This window comes from Scardinius erythrophthalmus (assembly GCF_964197995.2).
Source record: "Scardinius erythrophthalmus genome assembly, chromosome: 15".
Taxonomy (NCBI): domain Eukaryota; kingdom Metazoa; phylum Chordata; class Actinopteri; order Cypriniformes; family Leuciscidae; genus Scardinius; species Scardinius erythrophthalmus.
In genome coordinates this window covers 31,159,988-31,182,821 of record NC_138235.1, presented here as the reverse complement: position 1 = coordinate 31,182,821, position 22,834 = coordinate 31,159,988, and the positions used below count along the sequence as shown (strand labels likewise).

At 38.4% G+C, this 22,834-nt stretch overlaps 2 protein-coding genes across 2 annotated transcripts in view; both read left to right on the top strand.

The window, feature by feature from the left end:
* The window catches only part of tfcp2 (transcription factor CP2), a 12,735-nt gene extending 11,657 nt beyond the window's left edge, over positions 1-1,078 (top strand). Inside the window, exon 16 of the mRNA XM_081386927.1 lies at positions 63-1,078. Within this exon, the coding sequence (XP_081243053.1) occupies positions 63-149 (87 nt within the window). The 3' untranslated portion in view covers positions 150-1,078. The remainder of the gene's footprint in view (positions 1-62) is intronic.
* Positions 1,079-1,977: 899 nt separating this feature from the next.
* csrnp2 (cysteine-serine-rich nuclear protein 2) lies at positions 1,978-15,129 on the top strand. Its single transcript, XM_081386925.1, has 5 exons — positions 1,978-2,613; positions 7,912-8,081; positions 9,836-10,098; positions 10,202-10,498; positions 10,807-15,129. Exons 2-5 carry the CDS (start codon positions 7,925-7,927, stop codon positions 11,656-11,658), a joined length of 1,569 nt encoding a protein of 522 aa, XP_081243051.1. The 5' UTR covers positions 1,978-2,613; positions 7,912-7,924; the 3' UTR covers positions 11,659-15,129.
* The last annotated feature ends 7,705 nt before the right edge of the window (positions 15,130-22,834 follow it).

The window sequence follows — 22,834 nt, the reverse complement described above, 5'->3', positions numbered from 1 at the left end:
TGTCTGTGGAGTGCGTGCTGCCTTTTTCAACCTCTTCCCATTTACAAAAAGATGAAATTTAGCAAAGAACATATCATAGAATTTCTATTTTATTACCTTTCTTTGCATCAGTTTGTTTTGTTGCTTTTTTAAAGGCAGAAAAAAATTAGATTTTGTCTAAAGTAATTATGTACTAAGGCCGTACCGGCTCAAACAGAGAATTGGCTGGCGTTAAATTCAGTGTTATTTGGTGTTGACTGCCTGGATGTCATTCTGTGTGTTTTAGCTGCATACGCTGGAACTCCATGTGAAGTGCAGTCCACGTCTCAATGAATACACGCTTTATAAACAACTCTGTAAAAAGTGGAAAGTTATGTCACAGACGGAGACAGAGATTCCAAGGACGCTTATATAATTGCATCCACTCATGATGAACGTTGTCGTCAGTTCTGTCACCTGTGGAAAAATGGTTTAGCGTATGATCTTGACACGATCACAGATGTTCACAAGATCGCAGAATGAAATTCGATCGATAATGCCACCCTACCTTTAATTGACTGAAGCAGTGCTACACAAATCGCTGATGTTCCTCAAGTTAATTGTTAATTATTATTTTTTTAAGGCTTGTTCAGGTGACTCTTTATGACTGTTGGGCATGATATTAGGTTCTGTAGCTTTGATCCCTGATGATTCTTCAGTTGATGCTGCATATGCACGTTATTTTACAGATGAACGGCAGCAGTGGGCATTATATATGTGCGTCTTATTTTATTTTTTTAACATTGTGCTTAACACCCCTCTCCACTTTTGTTTTTTCATCCTTGTTACATGTACTAGAATACTTTTTACAAATTTCTGACTTGCCAGAGAATTATTTTACAGTATAAAAAGAGAGATCATGTTTTACTTTCTTTTTGTTTCCTTTTGGATATGACCACTGATTTACTAATCTTTCAGGTCGGGTAAAGGGGAGAAATATTGCACTGCATGAGAAAAGGCAGCCATGGTTAGTGCTAGATGCAAGCCAGACCAAGATGGTAAAGATGCGAGGTATTGTCTGTGACCCTTTACCATGTCATTGCAATGATTAAAATGACCTTGAAACAAGCGGTTTTGTTTTGTATCCTCCATTAACTTTTTCTCACACAATGCTTAACAGAATAGAGACTCTATGGCTAAAACCACTGCTAGCAATTTATGGGCTTTTATAAGATGAGAATGGCTTCAAAAGACATTGGTTACCTTGGCGAATTTCACAAAAATATATCTTGTAACAGTTAACTACAAAATCAATAGAAACAAATTATATTTTCTTTTCTGTATTTCATAAAGAAAATTAAATAAAAAATATATATTTTTTGACAGTAAAAAATACAAAATAACTCCTATAAAATACAGTATTATGTAAATCTGCATAAATGCAGAACAACAAATATTAATGTGGTGTACATATAATTATGATTTAAAAGGTTTTTGTTTGTCTTTTCTCTCTTTTTTGCTTAATTGTCAAAATATACCTCAAAATATTAAAACCAGTGATTTTTTTTCGTTTGTGGCTGAAATATGAACCCGGCGTGTTCTAAACACACTGAGGTTCACCCACCTATATTTTTATATTTTTCATAAATTTTTCAGTATCAGCCTCTTGCTAATAGTGCTTGACTAGTTGAGAACGACCTCACTTAGTTTCCATAGAAACCGAGCTGTCAAAAAAAAAGAAAACGAAGCTAGAACTACAAATATGCCCAGCTGGACTAGCGTAACTGTCACAGACGAGACGTCTGTTTGAGACAAAATATCCCTTTATTGTTTTACACGCCTTGTGTCCAAATAAAACCGCCCAGAGAAACAATATCCGTTTTCTTGTCGAGGAAGACAACGGACCTTCCAAAGCTAACAATAGGCTATTTAGAACTACGTTTCCCGGCAGCCTCTACGCCGGCACGTCGTTGACGTCACAATAAGTATATATGGGTCCCGTGCGGCATTCCTTACTCTATTGTTACATTGTAACAAACCGGGGCAGAAGAGAGGCCCATAGGGTCCTCGGGCCGACAGATAGTACACATCATTTTTTGTTTTTTCTTTCCTTCGAGGTGGAAATATAACGTTGCGATTTGTCTAAACATAGCGCAGAACACAACCACCTATCCGGAGGGGAAAAAACCCGAAGCTCGGCTCTATTTGGTCTTTTTGAATGCAGGCATTTTAAAGGATCACCTAGAGATTTTATCTGCATGTATTGGATGCATCTACGCCGGAATTTTTAATTTTTAGTGAATGAGGTTCTTGTCTGTCTTCGTCTGCCCCGTTTTTAATCTTTACAGAGCTTGATCGCAACGTTAAATGCTCGCATAGGCTTCTTGATACACAGACCCCCATTTATAGACCATGTCAAGACTAATATCCATTGTTTACGATGCTTAATTTTTCGTGAATAAACTGATATATTTCCTCATTGGTCTGGCCATTTCGATGGGCTGAAGTCGCTTTTGTCTGTCATTTTGTAACCTTGTGGAAGTCTAAAGCTGAAATAGGCTCCAAATCCCCCCCAAAAAGAGAACCATCCAAATAAAGGAAGCACGGAACGAGCGACAGCTTCGCCGGTTTAAAGGCTCTCTATTTCTGCCCAAGGTAAGTGTATGAGATAGGTTTTGTGTTTCACTTTTGCCTGTCTTTCCCCTTGCAGCCAAGCCTACGAAGAAAAACGAGGAAAATGGGTTGATCATTGGACCGGTTGCAACACAGCATGCCATTTTCTGCTCTGTCATAAGACCCTCTGTCTGTCTTTTCCAGTAAAAAATAAAAAATCATGGGACAGATAATTATGTGATGTGTCATCCCAATCATATTGGGTCACACTATGGCAAGTTGTTTTAATATTTAGGCCTATTCCTATAAACTAACCAGTGTCTATGTTTTACTAGCACTTAATAGATATTAGTATTTACTAGTACTGTTTCATACTCTTTATCTGCCACTAGCATTAATCCAGGTCTGGAAACAATTTTTGCCATTGCGTTCCATAGAAAAATGTGGTTCAGATGTTAACTATCTACCCCAGACTAGTGATCTAATAGATTTGTTGCTGGTACCTATTCATTTGGTACTTATTTCTAAATTACTAGTCTCTGTACCAGAATTACTAGTAGGCTACTTACTTGTTTGACATGTTACTAGTACCTATCCCAATTGTTACTATAGTGACATTTCTTATCTGACACTAGTTACAAATGCTACATGTCTAATAAATAGGTTCTACATGGAATGGATGCTAACTATGTGGTTATGTGCTAGTACAATTAAAACTATATACTATACTACCACAGCCTGATGCAGTCACATTTTACAATACAGTGTTCATATTGCTGGACGTTTACATGTTTTGTAAATGCACATTATTGCTAGAATAATTAACTGTAGTAACATGGACAATGTAGTGTAAAATGTGATGTCATATAATAAATCTTCCACTTTCTGTACTGGTTGACCTCTTTAAAAAACCCAGCTGATCAGTGTGCATAGAATTGGTGCATGGATGCATTCACAGAATGGGAATAATGTTTGCATTTTAAGAAACTGCAACGTCACCTGCAGAGTTTGTAAGACATGACGTTTATGTGTCATATGTCTAGGATGGGCTATTTTAGTGCAGACCAGTCAACCAGATTGGTGTGTAGTCGGTCCTGTAAGGTGATTATTCATGCTTTCTGTCCACCTCAAATAGGCCACAGGATGTGTGTTAGGAGCTCTGCAAACATATTTCAGCTTTGCAGTTGCATCCCTTCTTTTAAACGACCTGTGCTGCATTCAGAAACTAGTTAGTTTGCCTAAACCTGCCTTTCCTTCAGTTATTGGCATCATACTCCAATGCTATTGGAGAGGACTTTTCTTTTCTGCTATTTTTCCAGAGACGGAGGAGCTTCCCTGGATGTATGGCATAGAAATTATTACCGCATATCTCCCTGCGGACATCTCTGTGATATGCAAACTATGCATGCCTGTGCATGATGTCCGTTTGTCACTTATTCAATGTGCAATGGGCTACATACATTTGCTGGATGAGGCCCATGTCTAGTGCTCCCATTTTTCTCCATGGTACAGTGGAGTGCTTTTAAAAGCCTCTTTCCGCTTGCCAATGATCATAACTCACAAATTGAGAACTAATACTCCTTTACATCTAAAACTATGCACCGATATGAATATTTTGAACGATACCGATAATTCTTTATTTGAAAGGCAATAACCGATATATTGGCCGATAAATTCAAATCCAAATTTTTATATCATTTGAGAGCCTGATAACAAAAACACCATTAAAAGCCATGTCCCAAGCACACAATTATAATGTTCTTATTATCTTATGTAGCCTATATGACATACTTGTGCTGTTCATGTTGCACTTAACTGTATTTTCCTTTTTTGAAGTGATTTCAATCATATTTCATGCAATTAAAAAAAGAATCATGGCGAACACTGAAGTGCCTCAGCTGAAGGAAATCCATTATTCATCGCTTTGATAAATCGGTCAAATTTTATTATCGGGCCGATAACGATAACATCAAAAATGAACATATATCGGCCAATACCGATATGGTGGCCGATATACCGTGCATCCCTATCTAAAACTGTGTTTTACAGTGATGTAACTTGGGTTTAGTGCCCATTTGTTCCAGTTTGTTGCATATCTGACTAGTTTTAATACCTGATGTAGAATCAATAGTAAGTCTCAGGTTGCAAGATCAATGTTTTTCAAATGAAGATTATTGGATTATTATAGCCATCACTGTACCATCCTGCTCAGCCGTTTCTTTACCACTTATTCATTTAGGGTTTAAATGCATATAATACCTAAACATCTCAAGCAATTTGTGAATAAATGGTGAATGACTCTTCTATGCAGGTTTGGTGCCATTGCAAAGCTTTCCTTTTTCCCTGCCTGCCTGCAGTGCATATGGTTATAATGCTTTACCCAATATATATGTTAAAACATATGCTTTTAAGTCACTGAGTGCACACGATGGTGTCTAATAGAAGTGATGTGTGACTAAGTTTGGCTTTGAGTCTGAAGAGAAATATTGGCATGCTTCATTGAATACACAATAATTGGCAGACGTACTACATTATTTGCTAGCAACTTAATTGTAGATCACCACAGATTTTCTGTGCATTTTACTGCATCACCACGGTAGCATTAATTATAAAAGGAACACATGAAAGGGAGGGAACTAGAAATGCTAAACGAGCAAAAAATGGGCTCGTTTAGCATTTCTTGTTTCTATGGATACGGTTCATTCATGAGCAGCGCACTGTGTGTCAAACACTGATGCATAAAGCAGCATATATTCAATCCTGTTGTTTGTTGCAGCTGTTTTTGATGTTTCAAGGTCTTAACACATTTTTTTTACCAGCGATAAGGTGGCAGATGTTGGCATGTACTTTATCTTGTATGTGAATTCAAGGCTACCGGGCCTGATTATTAAATCACATTATAAAAATGAATAAGACATTCATATGCCCAAGCTGAGTCAGGCTAATGTTATTTCCTTCATAATCAGAATGAATAAAACTAATCCAGTTTTTATGGATTTCACAAATCTGTGTGGGATTAAATCCATTAGGCTGTGAGTTTAATTGTCAGTCATAATTCTTAAGTCATCTTTTTTTTCTCCCTTCACATGGAAAAAGCCGACCTTCCTTCAAAGCCACCGCCAAACTCTTTTCATTTAACCCAGTAAAAAGCCACTGACTGTTTAAAAATAGTGTTTAATCATGAAAAAAAATCAGGCATGGAGCCGCTCAAAGCAGTTGTATTACACAGCTCCCTCGGGCTAAGGAGGTGGTCTGATCAAACGTCCCGACTCAGCCTTGTGTGACCTCACTGGTTTGACTGAACTGGTTTTGTTATCGTCTTGCAAAGGCTTGTTGTTTGTAAGGTTCTATCAGTTTTAATGGAAGTGAAAAGACCCAAAAACTTGGATGCAGTTTTTCCATGGCTATTGCTTTGAACCAGTTACCATGGTGATGTTTGCTGGCTTCATGATTTTTAAGCAGGACTTTCATACTGGATGAAGAAAGAGAATGCCAAGCATTAGGTAGCAAAAGAGGTGATATTACATAAGCTACTAGAATGTTGTATGTGGCCTTTTTTGGTTGCATTGTATTTTACTTGAAAACAGGGAACAATAGGTCATCATGGGTATCATAATATCAAATCACAGTACATTTCCAACATCTAAATATACACACTTTCCTCAATGGTGTATGTACATAGCCTATTTTTCCCAATACTTGTTACATTTTTCTAAACTAAGCCTTAAAATAAATGTCTCTCTCCATACAATATATTTAATTTACAATTTCTTGCCCCTGATCCCTTGTTCGAGGGTCTACCTGCAACCATTTTCATTTCCTGCTATTTGCTAAAAGTATCTTTAAAGGGTTCGTTCTCCCAAAAAGGAACCCTCATGTCGTTCCAAACCCGGAAGACTTTCATTAATCTTCGGAACACAAATGAAGATCTTTGTAGGGAGTTTGGATGGAAGTGTGAACGCGCTTTGGAGATTAGTATTTTGTGCAAACAAAGCACTCATAAAATTGAGGTTAACCCACTGGAGTCACATAGATTACTTTAATGATGTCTTTACTGCCTTTCTGCGGCTTGAAAGTGGTCGTTGCGTTTCTGTCAATGGGGGGACAGGAAGCTCTCAGATTTCATTAAAAAGATCTTCATTTGTGTTCCGAAGATGAACAAAAGTCATACAGGTTTGGAACAACATAAGGGTGAGAAATGAATGACATAATTTACATTTTTGGATGAACTAACACTTTAATAAGTATTTATCCTTGTCGGAAACAGTTTCTGGAATTTTCCCTAGATATAATGTAATGAATGAATGGTCAAACTCTTCTCCTATTATCTTTTCAATTTTAGGCGCTACTTCTTGGCAAATTGTGCCAAATGTATTTTGGGCAGTCCCAAAAACTATGAAAATGATTAGCCATTGAGTTTACACTTTGTTTGGGAGTTATTAAGAATCGTACTAAATTCTTCCATCCTCCAAGATCTTGAGTTTGTAGGATTTGCCTGTATCACACATAAATCTCTCCAGTTTTCCTCTGTTATTTGAGAGTTAGAATCTTTTCCCCATTTTTGTTTAATGTATTTTGATGAATGGTTCTTGTATACATCCATATAATCTTGAAACCAGCTTTTTGAAAATATAAAATTATAATCTTCCGTCACTATACTTTTAACTTTTTTGTTAAAATAATCTCTAACTTGCAGGTATCTATAGAAATCCTGCTTTTCTAGTCCAAATGTGTCTAAAATTACCTGCTAATCTGTTGTTTTCCATTGGAGATGACCTAACAGTAAGATGCAGTGCCTCTCCAAACCCACTGTTTAAATCTTTCGTTGCAATTTTGTGTTATATTTGGTCGCTATGACCTCCAGAATGAGGTATTTTTATTCAGCATTGCAGCTGTTGATTCATTTATTTTTTTATCTTATTTAAAAAACTTTTTGAAGAATTACAGTTTTGCTTTAAAAATGTAATAGTTATTAAAAGTTATGGAATTATGAAAAAAAAACTCAAAAGTGTTTATATATATATTATTTATAATATTTATATTTTTTTATATTACAATATTAGCTTTTAAGATATTCACCAAATTGATTCACAGATAACTGTTCCTTGACAGGACTGTGTAGATTTTCAAACAGAAATTAGATGAAATGACAAAAGTACAATATAATACATCCAGTATTTTAGAATTTATATGAGAAAAAGTGCATTCAAAGGTCAGAAATGCTGCTCTTGCTTTTATACATATCCTACTCTTTTGTCATGGTTGTTCATGTTTAAATTTAGCTAGCAATAGTCTGTCAGTCTGTCTGACAAAGCTTGTACCTTTCTGCAATGCCTCCAGACGCAGTGTTTCCATGGAGACAGTGTCATCTCGCAGCCTGAAGCGCAGATTTGAGGAGGTGGACAGCGGCTCGCCGTGTTCCACACCCAAAGATTCAGATGATGACATCTCCAGCAGTGACAGCGCTGATAGCTGCGACAGTCTCAATGCTCCCTCCAGCTCTCTAACACGTAAGAACACTCAAGTTAGTCTTATGACTTCATTATTATTGCAAAATCCTGGCTATAAGTTATGAGAGCGCTCAAACAATTTCCATGTGTTTTGTTTTGTTCTTCGCCCCTGAGCTACTTTCAGACACCATTTGCACTATTGCAGTGTTCGCAAATCACTCAGAACCATTTCAATGAAAAAGCTTTTGCATTTACTTTGTTTAACACATAGGTACTCTTTTCAAAAATATACTTTTAAAAGGGTCTAGAACTGCTTTTTAAAAATATATGTATTTTAAATTATTTTTACATTTAAAAACAAAAAATCCAAATTTAATAGTAATATGCTATTTTCTATCCTGTTTTTGGCCCTCTCTTTGAAACACTCAGTTAAGAAAGGCGTGCCACATCCGAGACTTGGAAGTAAATGCCCACTGCTATGATTGGGTAACTGTTTTGAATATTAAAATAATTCTCAATGTGTCCGCCATTACATGTGGGGAAATGTTTTCCAATGTTGTAAAATATCTTGTTACATAGTTACAAACAATGTGAAACATTTATGCGTATTATTACTGTGCTTTATAAGTTGTGGCAAATAAAGTTCAAGTACATAAAGGTGCAACAGATGATAGCCTACAGTGTTTCGTATAAATGGAATTATGAATGAATGTACCATCGTTTCTCACATCGTTTATAGTCTATTCATTGTCCATCCATTTTGATAAAGGGAAAAACGTATAAAATGTCATATGCAATGTCATGATTTAATAATATGAAACGTGTTGTAATGTCTTACTGATGAGAAAACCGAAGATGCTGCACACTGAAGCTTTTATTCAGGATTACAGCGAATGGCTTGGATCAAAATAATAACAAAAGCAGCGTTCTCTACGTGCTTTCTTCCTTATCCGATAATCCAACACATGAACCCCATAAATACCGAAGCAAAGGAAAGGACAAGAAAGGACAGATTTGACTGCAGCGCCACAGTATAAATACTCAGTGCATATCATATCATGGTAAAAACATTGTTACAAACACTTGTGTGTTGCAACATTGCCATCCTATCCAATCCAATATAGTTGGCACTGCATTATCTTTTATTTTTAGTCTCTCTGAAAAGTCTGCGCCGAACAGTCTTGTTTAAAAACAAATTAGAAGTAAAATGAAGCGAACAAATGAACATTGTCTTACTGACACAATCTGGAACTTCGTTAAAAATAAAGTTGATCCACGCTTTTTTAATGTAACTGAGCAATGCAAAACGTCTTGTAATCCTCAGAGGCATATCTATCGTTTTGTTGCTGTTTGCGTCTCTCAAGTAGGTGTTGATCTTCTTCTGCAGAGGTGGTCTTTTGTTGCACTATGATGTAATAATGCGACACAATCTGTCATTTTGGCAGCTTGGTTTCAATAAAAACTGTTTTTGGACTAACAAGGAAGTTTTGAGTTCTGAAACTTACAGGATATTTTTATAGTACAATGACCTCTTAAATGTCAAAAGATCAAGGAAAATTGTATTTCTTAATTCATGACCCTTTTAAGGCCACCTTTGGACTCCAAAATATCCTCTATATTCCGTTTCAGGAATATGTCCTACTTGGGTAAATAACATTGTTCCTAAAGCAGCAAGCCTTGAGATGAAAACTTGTTGAACACCATTTTGGCATTAAACACAATATTGTCATTTAAGGAGGCGTAGGTTGGGTACCAAAGCTATATATAGACCGTAACATTATTGTTTACACTTTCTCTTTATTTTGTTTCTGTAGCCCCCTCCATTCTCAGAAGACACAAAGTGTCTTTAGGTCGTAAGCAGGTACGCTTTGATGCGGTGACGGTCTACTACTTCTCCAGAAGGCAGGGCTTCACCAGTGTGCCCAGTCAGGGTGGCAGCTCCCTGGGCATGGCGCGCCATCACTGCGCTATACGACATTACACCCTTGGCGAGTTTGCACGAGAACAAGAGAGCAGCCACAAGCATGTGCTGCGTCAACACTTACGCCAAGAAAAGCTCAATGCTCGCAAGTTAAAGGTTAGTTGTGTGTGGTTGTAGCTCCTGTTGCTCATACACAATTCTGCTTTTGCAGTAGGGCAGCTATTTTGTTTTAAGAACTCTTTTACCTGACTTTTCCCAGCTGACACGGAATGGAACTGTAGATTGCCCTGAAGCGGAGTTGCTTACCCTGGACGACATATCCGATGAGGATCTGGACGTTGAGAGCGTGGAGGTGGACGATTGCTTCTTCCTGCAGCCTCTTCCTACCAAGCGGCGCCGGGCACTATTGAGGGCCTCAGGTATTGCCCGTATAGATGCCAGAGAAAAGGCTGATCTGCGTGCCATACGTTTGTCCCGGGAGGAGTGTGGTTGTGACTGCCGCTTCTACTGTGACCCTCGGCACTGCGGCTGCAGCCAGGCTGGAATTAAGTGCCAGGTAGGGCACTTGGTAGTCTTGAAAGTACTTTTTACTATTTAGTAGTGTCCACTTAGCCCACGGGTGTCCCTTCCTGCTCATGGAGGGCCACCCTACTGCAGAATTTAGCTCCAGTACACCTGCCTGAAAGTTTCTAGTGAGCTTTAAGACCTTGAGTAACTGGTTCAGGATTGTTTAATTGGGGCTGGAGCTAAACTCTGCTGGAAGGTGCCCCTCTAGAGGCAGGATTGGAAACCCGTGATTTGGACTATTAGCCTATTCAAGTAAAAGGCTAACATTTGCTCTTTCTCCTGTACCTTGTTCCAAAGGTGGATCGGATGTCCTTCCCATGTGGCTGCACCCGTGATGGTTGTGGTAACACCGCCGGCCGCATTGAGTTCAACCCTCTTCGTGTGCGTACTCATTATCTCCACACTGTCATGAAACTTGACCTGGAAAAGAGAATCCTGTTAGGTGTTAGGTCTGGAGAGGACTGTGGGGAAGAGACAGAGTTAGTCTCCTCGCCCTCTCTGTCTCTTTCTCCCTTGGACTCGGATGTGGAAAGCCAAAGTGTTCAGGAGCTGCAAGAGGAGCAGTGCGACAGCCTGGAGCGTGAGAACGAAACGGCCGTGCTTCACCTACAAAGTGCAGAGGAACGAGAAAGGAGACTGGAACAAGAGGAGCAGCAGGTCGAGGAAGAGCAGAACGCCGACCCAACCCTTTGCCTCCTGCAGGGTGCCCTGTCCAGCCAGGCTGGGATGGAGGGCATGGAAGGTGTTGAGGGAGTCCTTCTCGAGGGGCCTTTTCCTGAAGGTGCCACCCTGCTGTGTATTACAGAGAACCATCCAGATGAACAGACCCAGCAGAGGCTGCTCAAAGACCCTTCTTCTGTCCTCTACTATCAGGTAGGCCACGTAGAGACGGCAGCCTTTGAGACGCTCCCAGCAAAAGTAGAGGAGGCGGTGAGTGGAGGTGATGATCCAGAGACGAAGAGCGTTCGGCAAAAACAAGAAACCTGCGGGCAGGATTCGGCCAAGAGCTTGTCTGTCGAAGTACCTCCACCTTTCGAGGATGGTGGCGAAGAACATCTTTGTCCAGAACAGGCCTCAAATGACGGGGAATGCCTCGAGACGTGCCTGGCACTGGATGAAAAGGCAGTACAACTTCCTCCAGAAGTGTAGAGCCCATCACCTCTGCAGATGTTTTGCACAAGTTAGTAATTAAATTCAAAGAGAGCCTACTCCACACAGTGCGATATCTTACAATTCTGCATAATGTTATTCAATGTTAATGAAACAAGTTACCTTCATGGGTTTGTATCCATTTTAGCTGGAGATAAGCATGTACTGTGTTTGAAGTAGGTTGTCTGTGGTAAAAATGAGTAATTAAAAAGAAAAAAAATAGAATAATTTATTTAAAAAAAAAATGAAAAAAAGAAACACAAGAAGAGCAGAGATCCTGATCTGACAAGTGTTGTTTTTTCCAATATGGTATCGGTTCAAAACTTGATACTGGTGGGGAAATGTGGCCTTTATGTCGAGGAGCAAGCATTTTCAGGATTATCCAGCGGCTTCTTATGGCCTTCTAGTTTGTATAGTTTCCAATAGCGCACCCTGACAACTAATTGGCACTGACCAGAGGGTATATACTAACGCTAAGTTCACGTTTCGTCAGAATTACCGCGGTTATGAGATGACAACTCTGAGCCGTTCATATACTCTGACTCAGTTCTATAGCAATGCTCATAACGCCGAAATGTATCCATGCGCAGCTTTGTTGCTTATGACAGAAAAATACTATCTCTTCATTAACTTGGAATGGAATGGAGTTTTAATCAAATTCAGAGGTTCCAACCTCAGAATTACACAAGTTCCCAAAGTTCCTGATTAAAACAATGGGTTTTAATCCTCAGAATTCTGTAATTATGGTAATTCTGCCAGGGCGTGAATACAACATTAGTAATATGCATATGGCTAATGCTAACGCAGTGCTAATGCTAAGAGAAGGGGTTCCTAATTTTTGATGAGGCTGCTGTTTGTAGCATCCTTCCTGTGAATAGACCCAACAATCCTGGAAATACTTGGTTTTCATGTACTGTACAAGTGTTTTGCTAAGAGCTAGCATGAAGATGAGTGAAAAAGCTGCTTGTTCTCTGTATGCACGTTGAAAACTTGATTCGTTTGAACTTGCTGACGGGGATCAGGAGGATAAATGAATGTGCAAGTCATTTGCACAGCAGTTCTTTACTGATTTATTATTGTAGTCTTGACCTTACACCGTTTGAAGCTGTAGCCTATCGTCCCAGTTCGTGGACATTTATTTATTTACCACCGCTTTGTATTGTGAGGGCGAGGACAATGTGGTTAATGTTTGAGTACTGTCACTTACAATCATTTTTATTTTATTTTTTTTTTATATTTTTTTTCAGGAGTGAATGAGATCGTACACATTTATTGCACATCAAGCCTTTAAAGATTACAGAAGAGATTCTAGCTGTAATTTTACTTCAGGTAGAAAGTAAAAATATTGAGTTCTATGTATGGGTGAATATCATAAAAACATGTCCAGGTCACATTTTACTCGAAAATCTAAATAATAAATAAAAACAAGACATTTTACATAACTAAAATAAAGCCTTTTTCGGAACCATAAAGATTTTTTTGTGACTTTTCCACAACAGTTCAGCACATTTTACCTCCAAATTCCATTTCTGTATTATTACTCTTAATGGTGAATCTCATACTTTAATATACTAATCTCATTACTTTACTTTACAGTAATGAGAAGTTTGGGTACAAATGTGATTAACTGACAATGACACAACGGCAAAAAATCTTAATGGTCTTAAAATTGGCTTTACTTTCTATTTTTAAAATGTAATTGCTTATTTTCTTTTGTGCTGAAATATGACTCATGACATGTTGTGTTCAACCTGTAAACCAAGTACTTAAAATCTAAGATCATCTTATACATCATGTAAACCTTTATGTATTGTATGACAAGTCAAGGAAGACTTTGAGGTCAATACTGTAATGTTGACTTACACATGTGACTTAGTTTGTCACACTAGGCCACAGTTTTATATAGTCCTGGTATTTAAGCAACATTACAAGTTAGACTGATTATACTTTTCTGTCAACAGTGCACATCATTTTAAATGTCCAAACCCTCATTTTAACCCTGTGAAGACCATCCTCCTCGTCCTTTTTACCCTTGCTGTTCTTCCCTTTTGCATTTTTAGTCTCCATCCCTCCCACATACCTCTTGTTTTAGAATATGAATAATGTTGATGAAGATTTTTCCTAGAAGCTTTCTGTTATAGTTGTTTTAGTTCACTCCTGTTTAATGATAGTTAAAGACAAAGTAATAATTTGAATGGTTATATGAAAAGAAAAAATGGTGTCTTCAAATAGTATAATGAGTTCTGTGATGTTGCTAAATTATTTAAAGAAACCCAAGAAAATGGTCATTTTGCCGCGTGTATGTGCGTGTATGTGTTTGTATGTGTGCCAGAACGATTCTTGCTGATTTGTGCGATGAACCAATGTTTGTGAGTGCAGTATGGGTTCTTCATATTTCAAAAGGTGCTCTTATTTTAGTTGCCTCACATTCATATTAACACTAGCCTATATGTAGAGAGAGAAAAAAAAGAAACGTTAAAAATCCACACATTGTTGGTTGTAAATGCAAATGTTGCTGTTATCTCTCTGCTTCTGATTTACTCACCCTTACATGTAAGGTAAAGGAGATGCTTCATTATGAGATTACATTAGCAAAAAAATGGAGCATGTGAGGCTAATAATGAATTTGTTAGCATGGTTGCTCCCTCATATGACTTAGCATTGTAAAGCTCCAAGCTTGATTCAAACCTAAACCTGCAATAATTATGAGTTTTGCAAATGACCAATCAAACAAGAAGGATTTTTGTTTTGTTTTATACTGTTGCTGTGTTTATAAAATGTGTTTTTCTTACTTTGTTTTTGCCTCGTTGTATGTTAGCATGTCTTTTAGTCTCAGTTTGCTGAATTATCTCAATGTACTGGCTCTCTGTGTTTGCCAACACACATTCCTGCACTCAAATGAGTTTTGTCTGTAGTGTCTGAACTAGAAACTGACGTATCCTTAAAAATGGTGGCCTAAGGGCCTGCTATTGACCAAAACATGGTAGATGGAAGTCAGTCTTCTTTTTTGTTCATGTTTTTGACATATGAACATCCGCCAGTCCAGTGGTCTAAAACCTAATGGCTTTAAAAAGGAGGTTTGAATGTTGCACATGCTAATGTACCTGTAACTAAAATGCTAAGCATCTTTTTTTTTTGTCAGATATATTTTTTGTTTTCCTCCTTTTTTAAGTACTCAGATTAGAGACCACTACAGTAACTGAAAACTAACTTACATTATGATTGATTGTGTGTGTGTGTGTGTGTGTGTGTGTGTGTGTGTGTGTGTGTGTGTGTGTGTGTGTGTGTGTGTGTGTGTGTGTGTGTGTGTGTGTGTGTGTGTGTGTGTGTGTTTGTGTGTGTGTGTTAGAGGTGCTTTATTAATAAGGCTGAATGGATTTGAATTCTACACTGTAAGAGTGACTTATGCTAACTGTTGCCTACAGAGGAGACAAAACATACAAAGTTTTATATGAAAATGTGAGTGAAATAAAATCTAAAATGAAGAAAACAACTGTGGTCCATCTTCAATGTGAGAGCTTATTGAGTTACGTGAAATCTAAATAAGTAATTATGGGGGTATCACATAGTAGCCTATCTTGCGTTCTCTAGTCAAGTCAAGTCAAGTCACATTTACGCGCGCTTTTTACAATAGGCTACAGATTGTTTCAAAGCAGCTTTACAGAGATAACAGGAAAATAATGCAAAAAAGTTTGTTTCCAGAAGTAAATAGCGTCACAGTCCAGCTTAAGTAAGTTCATGATGTTTCGTTTTTGTTTAAAAAAAGTTATTAATTTAGTTAATTTATATAGCTTAGCCTTTATAAACCGCTCTGGAGAAAACCGTGATGTCATCGTCCAGCTCAGTTCAGTTCTTGTATAATAGTGTCAGTGCAGGCAGATCAACATTATTGTTGAATATTAAATTAAATGTTAAATGTAATGTCCCCAACTAAGCAAGCCAAGCCAATGGCAACAAAGGTGGAAAAAGGCGACCTTTCTACAAGAATGCAGTATCAATACGAACTGATATCAACTGACAATGTGCCCCAGTTTGTGTTTCACATACACCACAGTACGGTATGCTATATAATGATTTTTAATAATTTTGAGTCAATTAAATAAAAAATATTAATGAAAACAATATTCAACATATTTTGATCGCAAATCTGATTCAAGTCCTACTTACACATTTTGAGTGACAATGATTTGAGGGAACGAGTTTCTTCAGATGTTGTTGGGGAATTCAATTTCAATCACAAAGCTTTCCATTCCACTAGAGGGCGACACTGTCCCATGAAAGGAGCAAATCTGAGCAAGATCCAGGCAAAATGTTTAGTTAGCGGGTTTCCATCCAGGGAAAACCTGTCGTTTTTTCTCTCTTTCTCAGACATAAACCTTATGCTGCATGAGGGGGTGAAATTGTCTGTCTTGTTCACTGTTTGCCCTTGTTCTTTGCTACTGAACCAAAAATAATCCACAGTAGATATGGAAAATGTATTTGCAGATCAACTGCAGGCCTATTTTATATGCAGTAGGCCTAGCCTATAGGGGTGAATTTACTTTTTCCTGTCATCTCAAATGCAAAAACTGTCCCAATTATATAGCCCAGCCTTTAAATGATCATAAATATGAGGCATTCCAACACCTTATTGTTTGCAGTCATCTTCAGTTTATTCACACCCTAGATGCCGACTGTCAAACCAGCCCATCTTTCAGTTCAGCTTTCTCACTTTCAGTCGTTTATCACGTTAACGTTCACACAAAACTGTTTTTGGTTAGAGAATGTGAGTAACGATGATAACATCACAGACATGCTGTGAAACCATACAGGGCTTTCTGTAAACACATGAACGTCTCCAATGTTCCACACAGTCATTCAGAATGAAAGAGGACAGGATGGCCTGAGGAAAGTTCCTGACATTCCTGTTGAAGAATTGCGTCTGGGGAAAGACCAGGGCTGCATTTCCCCAAATTATTGTAAGCCTAAGTAGATCATAGAATCATCACCATCAATGGTCTCTACAATCAACTTAGCTCACGGTGCTTTTGAGAAATGCAGCCCAGGTTTATGTTCAACGTGCCTTGTTGCACAATGTGCACATTTAATTTTATAATTTAATTTTGGCAAAGGGAGTCACTAAGCCAGTGTCCGTTAAACATACAAATTTAATTTATGTCTGAATTTTAGCTGCTTTGAGAACCGCTAATAAAATTGCAACCATCTTTTCAACATCACTTCATGCCTTGCCTAGAGAACAATGACATTTTCCTGTATCCCCTGAATGGGAGGAAACAGGTGGGTACAGTGACCAAATGCCTCTTTGTCTGCATTCTCTTCCTGTATGCTTTAGCAGTGGAAAACATTGCCACACAAAGCCTAAAATGTTGCTAAAATGTTGTGATGTCCCCAGCTACTGATATGCCTGTTTGCTTTTCACTTATGATTTTGTCAAAACATCTGTATTTGAATGACACATACATCTATATATTAAACACTGATTTTGAAAAAGTTGTCCGCTCAATTGTGCTCTTTCTTGCAAAAAAATGATATCTATGAAAATGTCCCGTCAGGATTTAGGCCCTATCATAGCACAGAAAGTGTGCTCATTAAATTTACAAATGACTTCGTCATTTATCTTTATATTAAGATAATTCTAGCTCTTGATCTTAGTGCTGCGTTCGTCACTATAGATTGCGACATACTCTTAGATCGATTGCAAAATTAGACTGGTATTTAGGGACAGTCATTAAGGTGGTTTAGATTGTCTCCGTTACCATTTTGTTTATTTAAACGGAATTATCCAAGTTAACATCAGTAAATTATGGAGTGCCACAGGGGTCTGTTTTGGGCCCTCTGCTATTTTCAACATAAAAAAAATACACACATGCTGGTAATATTATTGAAAACATGGAATTAGGAACATGGAAATAACTCAGTTATATGTTTCATCATGACCAGATGAAATCTCCAAATTATCCAAGTTGACAGAATGTGATGTAAAATATTGGATGACCAGTAAGTTTCTATTCTATTCCAGTTCTTCTATTAAATTCGGATAAGACTGAGGTATTACTTATTGGACCAAAAAACCTGTACACGTAATCTCTTTGAATACAAATTGTATTTAAAAGGATGTACTGTTACATCGTCCTCTACAGTTATAGGTGTTATATTAAACAGCAACCTGTCTTTCAAAAATTATATTTCATATGTTACAAAAACAGCCTTCTTCCACCTCCAAAACATTGCTAAGCTATGGAACATGATATCTGTTTCTGATGCAGAAAAGCTAGTTCATGCATTCATGACCTCTAGATTGGATTACTGTAATGCATTAGGTGGTTGTCCTGCATCCTCAGTACACAGTTAGTCCAAAATGCTGCTGCTCTAACCAAGAAAATATGATCATATAACCCCAATTTTATCATCTCTACACTGGTGACCTATTACGTTCTGTACTGATAACAAAGTATCGCTACTAAGGCCCGCATGGTTCAGCTCCTGTGTATTTAACCAATCTTCTACCGCCCTACAATCCATCAAGCTCTTTAGGTTACAAAACTCTGGACATTTGGTAGTACTGTATTATGTAAGAAGAACTTTACATTTATGTCATATGGACAATCCTTTGACACAGTCACCTCTGATAATAGATTACTCTAAATTGTAAACATGCATTTTCTGTAAAGCTGCTTTGAAATTATATGTACAGTGAAAGGCGCTATAGGCCTACAAATAAATGTGAAGTGAACTTATTTTCATTCTGAAGGAATACAAGGAAATTCTTGTCCATGCTTTTTGAAGCTTTTTTCTATCAATTTAAGTTATAAAATATACATATATTAATGCATGCATGACACATGTCAGCATTACAGGATCTGAGCAATAACCAGGACGCATTAAGGGAGATTTGTCAGTCATCCATCACTTCCTGTCTCGCCTTCGCCATTGTGTCGTGCTTCCAAAAGCCGGAAGAGCCAAAGGAATGCAGATAGTGTAAGAACCAATGACTTTGCAATGCAATATAATGGTAAGGAAATGCCAAAGTGTTGACATGTATTTGCTGAATAACAAGAGTCCTTGTCTGATCACATTTACAGGAAGAAAAAAAAAAAAAAAGATTTTGAAATTAAGTTCCTTTTGATAATTATTTAATTATTATTATAATTCGACTTTTTTTATGGTTTTGTTGTCTGTGACATTACTGTTCGTCTTTTTCTGCCCTTTAAACTGAGTAATTTTCTATTTTTCTTGGTTAAAAAGATTACTAAGTTTAAGTTTCCAGTGAGAGTTAAGTTGTCTATCCACACTGAAAGAGAAAATACAATGCAAACTGAAACAAAAACGCAAATCATTAGAATTTTGTTTAGTGGTTAATATAAGTTATGTGGAACATTTTGAACCGATGAGATTTCACAAATTAGATTTTTTATATAATCTTTCGTGTGAAGAATGCTACAATTTAGCGGGTAGAGGTTTGATACGGTTAGACTTTGTGTGAGAGCACTTTGTGGACTACAACTCTTCGCTGCTTTCGACGCGTTTGAAACGTCACCACCATTCGCACACGGACACTAGCTCACGGATCCCGCTAAACATGGCTGTGTCTTTGGTGCACTTCACCGCCTTCTTTCAGGGAGAGGACAAAATCGTTGAGGTTGGCGAAAACCACGGGTAAGTCAACTTTATGGGGTGACGTCACATAGGCGACATGTAGTCTTTCTCGTTATGTCTTTTCCACAACTGCTAGCCGAAGAATCATACCACATACTGTCAAACTCGTAACATGAAAGATTATAAAAAAAATTCACAGACAATGTTCACATTCATGGCACAATTCAAACGGGACCAGAAAATAATTATTTTCTCCCATTCACTTGCATTGACGATTTTTCAACCTAGAGGTCCAGCGGGGTTTTTCGGAAGGGGCGGGACTTACCATACCAGCTCTATAGAAAGTGTTTGACACATCATTCAACTGACTGACTAAATGATTACCAGCTCGTCATGAAATCTTATTTAAAATGAAGAGCGGGACTACAGTTACATCCAAATGGTAACTGACCGAAGCCAAACACCAAACTGCAGCTATGAACTTTTTAAATAATATGAATAGACCGCGTTTTTGTGCTGGTTGCTGCTCGTGGAACTTGCATCAAGCCAGACAGTCTTTTTCCTTTAAAGTTAAAGGATAGTTCGCCGATATATTTTATGTTGCTTTTTAAAAGCCTATATTGCAAAATATTATTTTGATAAATAGGTGTATTGTGCATTTCCAACGTTTTCTGCAGAGTTCAGCGCATTACGCGCGGCAAAATGGGCACTACGCACGAGCAGTGTGAATGATGTTATTGTGGGCGCCAAAATAAATAGGCTATGCCTACGTGCTGCTTTTGTATGAGTTGTGAAACAGGCAAGTGTGTTTTTGTTTGAACATTGTGGCGGTTGAAGTGTGAACCATTTTAGCGGAATTGCAAAATGGTCTTGCAGGAGGCTACCATCATGCAAAGTAGGTTCATACCATAACTGCAATTATGTAATAACCTAGTTAACAATTAATTGTTTACATATGATATATGATGTATTTTATATTATTTAAGCACCTGAAACCTTATTAGTTTGACAGAATGTTCTACTTAAGTGCCTATGGGAAGTCAAATTAACTTAACTTAACATTTTCTTCACTTAACACATTGAAATAGTTTATTTCTTTTTCTTTAACAGTTTGTCAGGCTCTTAATGATTTTAGCTATGTCATCTTTTGGGATAAATGTGGGTCGGGTTTTTCCTTTCAGTCATCATTAGAACCTGACACATTTTACACATGGTGAAAACTGATTGTCTGGCCAATAATTCCAAGAAGATCCAGACAAAAGCTATTTATTCTATGTTGTATGAACTGTTTTAACTGTTTAGCATTTGTTACAGTAAGGATATAATTACAGGTAAGACCATTGATGGCTCCTCATTATCATGCTTAGGTCACTGTTGACTTTTTTCTTTTTTCTAATCTATAGCATCTGTTATGGAAAATAGCAACCTGCATATTTAGAAACTACAGCTACAACTGTTACGGAATCAGACTCACGAGACAGGGATGAATGGAATACAGGAAGTTTTTTGACAACAACAGGGCTGTTGTTCTGTGAACGGGAAGCAGGTAAGTTGGAATTGCAATGCTGTATTGGAAAGTGGTCTTCTTACAGGGGTGGTGGATCGATGGAGACAGGGAGAACGCTCGAGACAGGGAGATCGTGGAAGGCAAGATGAGTTGTCCTCTTTCCAACCAATGAACGAGACCGGACAGTGAACAGAACTTAAGAGTCAGTCTTTATAGAGGTGGTGATGATGGTGATGAGGTGCAGGTGTGTGTGATTAGGAATGACGTTGTGATGGATTTTTAATAGATAAGATAGTAAACTGTCTTTTATACTAACCATGATTCTAACAATTCTAACATATAAACCTTACTTCCTCTTTGGACAGAACATACTAAAACGTTCTGTTCTTTGTCTATTTGTGTTATGGAAAATTCTCAAGTCCTGACCATGACAAAATCAAAAATATACTGTCTGTATTATGTCATGATATATTGAGTAATCAAATGAACTCTTAACCCTTTGCAATGATATTTCTGCTTATGCCAGTAACAGAGGGTAAAAAGGTGGAGGCTTGCTTTACCAATTGAACCAATCATATTGATAGAAGTTGACGTGAGTTAAGTCATGAGTTATTCACTTGATCTTATTTGTTGTGTCTGTCTTTATCCTATACAACCTGATGTATTCCATTTGCTAGTAGGATTCTCTCTGAAATTTTTCTGAGATCCTCCGACCGTGATTAAAGCATTTAGGGGACATTTGCTGAAGTCTGTCTGTTTGGTTATTATTGCTGCGCAGCAAGTTAGTTAAGGGAACAAGTTAGGGATTACTAACTCGACTGTAGACGCACTAGAATATAAATATCGTATACTGTAGATAAGACCCATAGAAACTAACGTCGACTGTAGACGTTCGGGGACGTCGATTGTAGACGAGACTCAGAGAAACTAACGTCGACTGTAGACGTTCGGGGACGTCGATTGTAGACGAGACCCAGAGGAACTAACGTCGACTGTAGATGTTCGGGGACGTCGATTGTAGGCGAGACCCAGAGAAACTAACGTCGACTGTAGACGTTAGGGGACGTCGATTGTAGACGAGACCCAGAGAAACTAACGTCGACTGTAGACGTTCGGGGACGTCGATTGTAGACGAGACCCAGAGAAACTAACGTCGACTGTAGACGTTCGGGGACGTCGATTGTAGACGAGACCCAGAGAAACTAACGTCGACTGTAGACGTTCGGGGACGTCAGGGCCGGCTTTGCCGACAGGCGACACAGGCGGCCGCCTGGGGCGCCATCTGCTGAACGGGGCGCAAAATTGCAGAATTAAAAAAAACAAAACAAGTTAATTAAAAGTATGTATCGTATTATGAAAGCTGGGCACACGCTGTACACTTTTACTGTGCACTGTCCACACACTCTCGCCTTGGGCACCAAATAACCTAGAGCCGGCCCTGGGGGACGTCGATTGTAGACGAGACCCAGAGAAACTAACGTTGACTGTAGACGTTCGGGGACGTCGATTGTAGACGAGACCCAGAGAAACTAACGTCGACTGTAGACGTTCGGGGACGTCGATTGTAGACGAGACCCAGAGAAACTAACGTCGACTGTAGATGTTCGGGGACGTCGATTGTAGACGAGACCCAGAGAAACTAACGTCGACTGTAGACGTTCGGGGACGTCGATTGTTAACGAAACCCAGAGAAACTAACGTCGACTGTAGACGTTCGGGGACATCGATTGTAGACGAGACCCAGAGAAACTAACGTCGACTGTAGACGTTCGGGGACGTCGATTGTAGACGAGACCCAGAGAAACTAACGTCGACTGTAGACTTTCGGGGACGTCGATTGTAGACGAGACCCAGAGAAACTAACGTCGACTGTAGACGTTCAGGGACGTCGATTGTAGACGAGACTCAGAGAAACTAACATCGACTGTAGACATTCGGGGACGTTGATTGTAGACGAGACCCAGGGGACATCGATTGTAGACGAGACCTAGGTAGTCTTAGGTCAGGTGCGAGATAGGGGAAAAATCTACCACAACGAGCAGGTGGGAACAGAGGAGAGTGATGGGAAATGTA

What these genes read in the sequence shown, in the direction of transcription:
- csrnp2 (XM_081386925.1), top strand. Translation starts at nt 7,925, where the DNA reads ATGGAGACAGTGTCATCTCGCAGCCTGAAGCGCAGATTTGAGGAGGTG. An exon ending in TCAATGCTCGCAAGTTAAAG is followed by an intron (nt 10,099 to 10,201) that starts GTTAGTTGTGTG and finishes GACTTTTCCCAG; the next exon opens with CTGACACGGAATGGAACTGT. An exon ending in AGGCTGGAATTAAGTGCCAG is followed by an intron (nt 10,499 to 10,806) that starts GTAGGGCACTTG and finishes CTTGTTCCAAAG; the next exon opens with GTGGATCGGATGTCCTTCCC.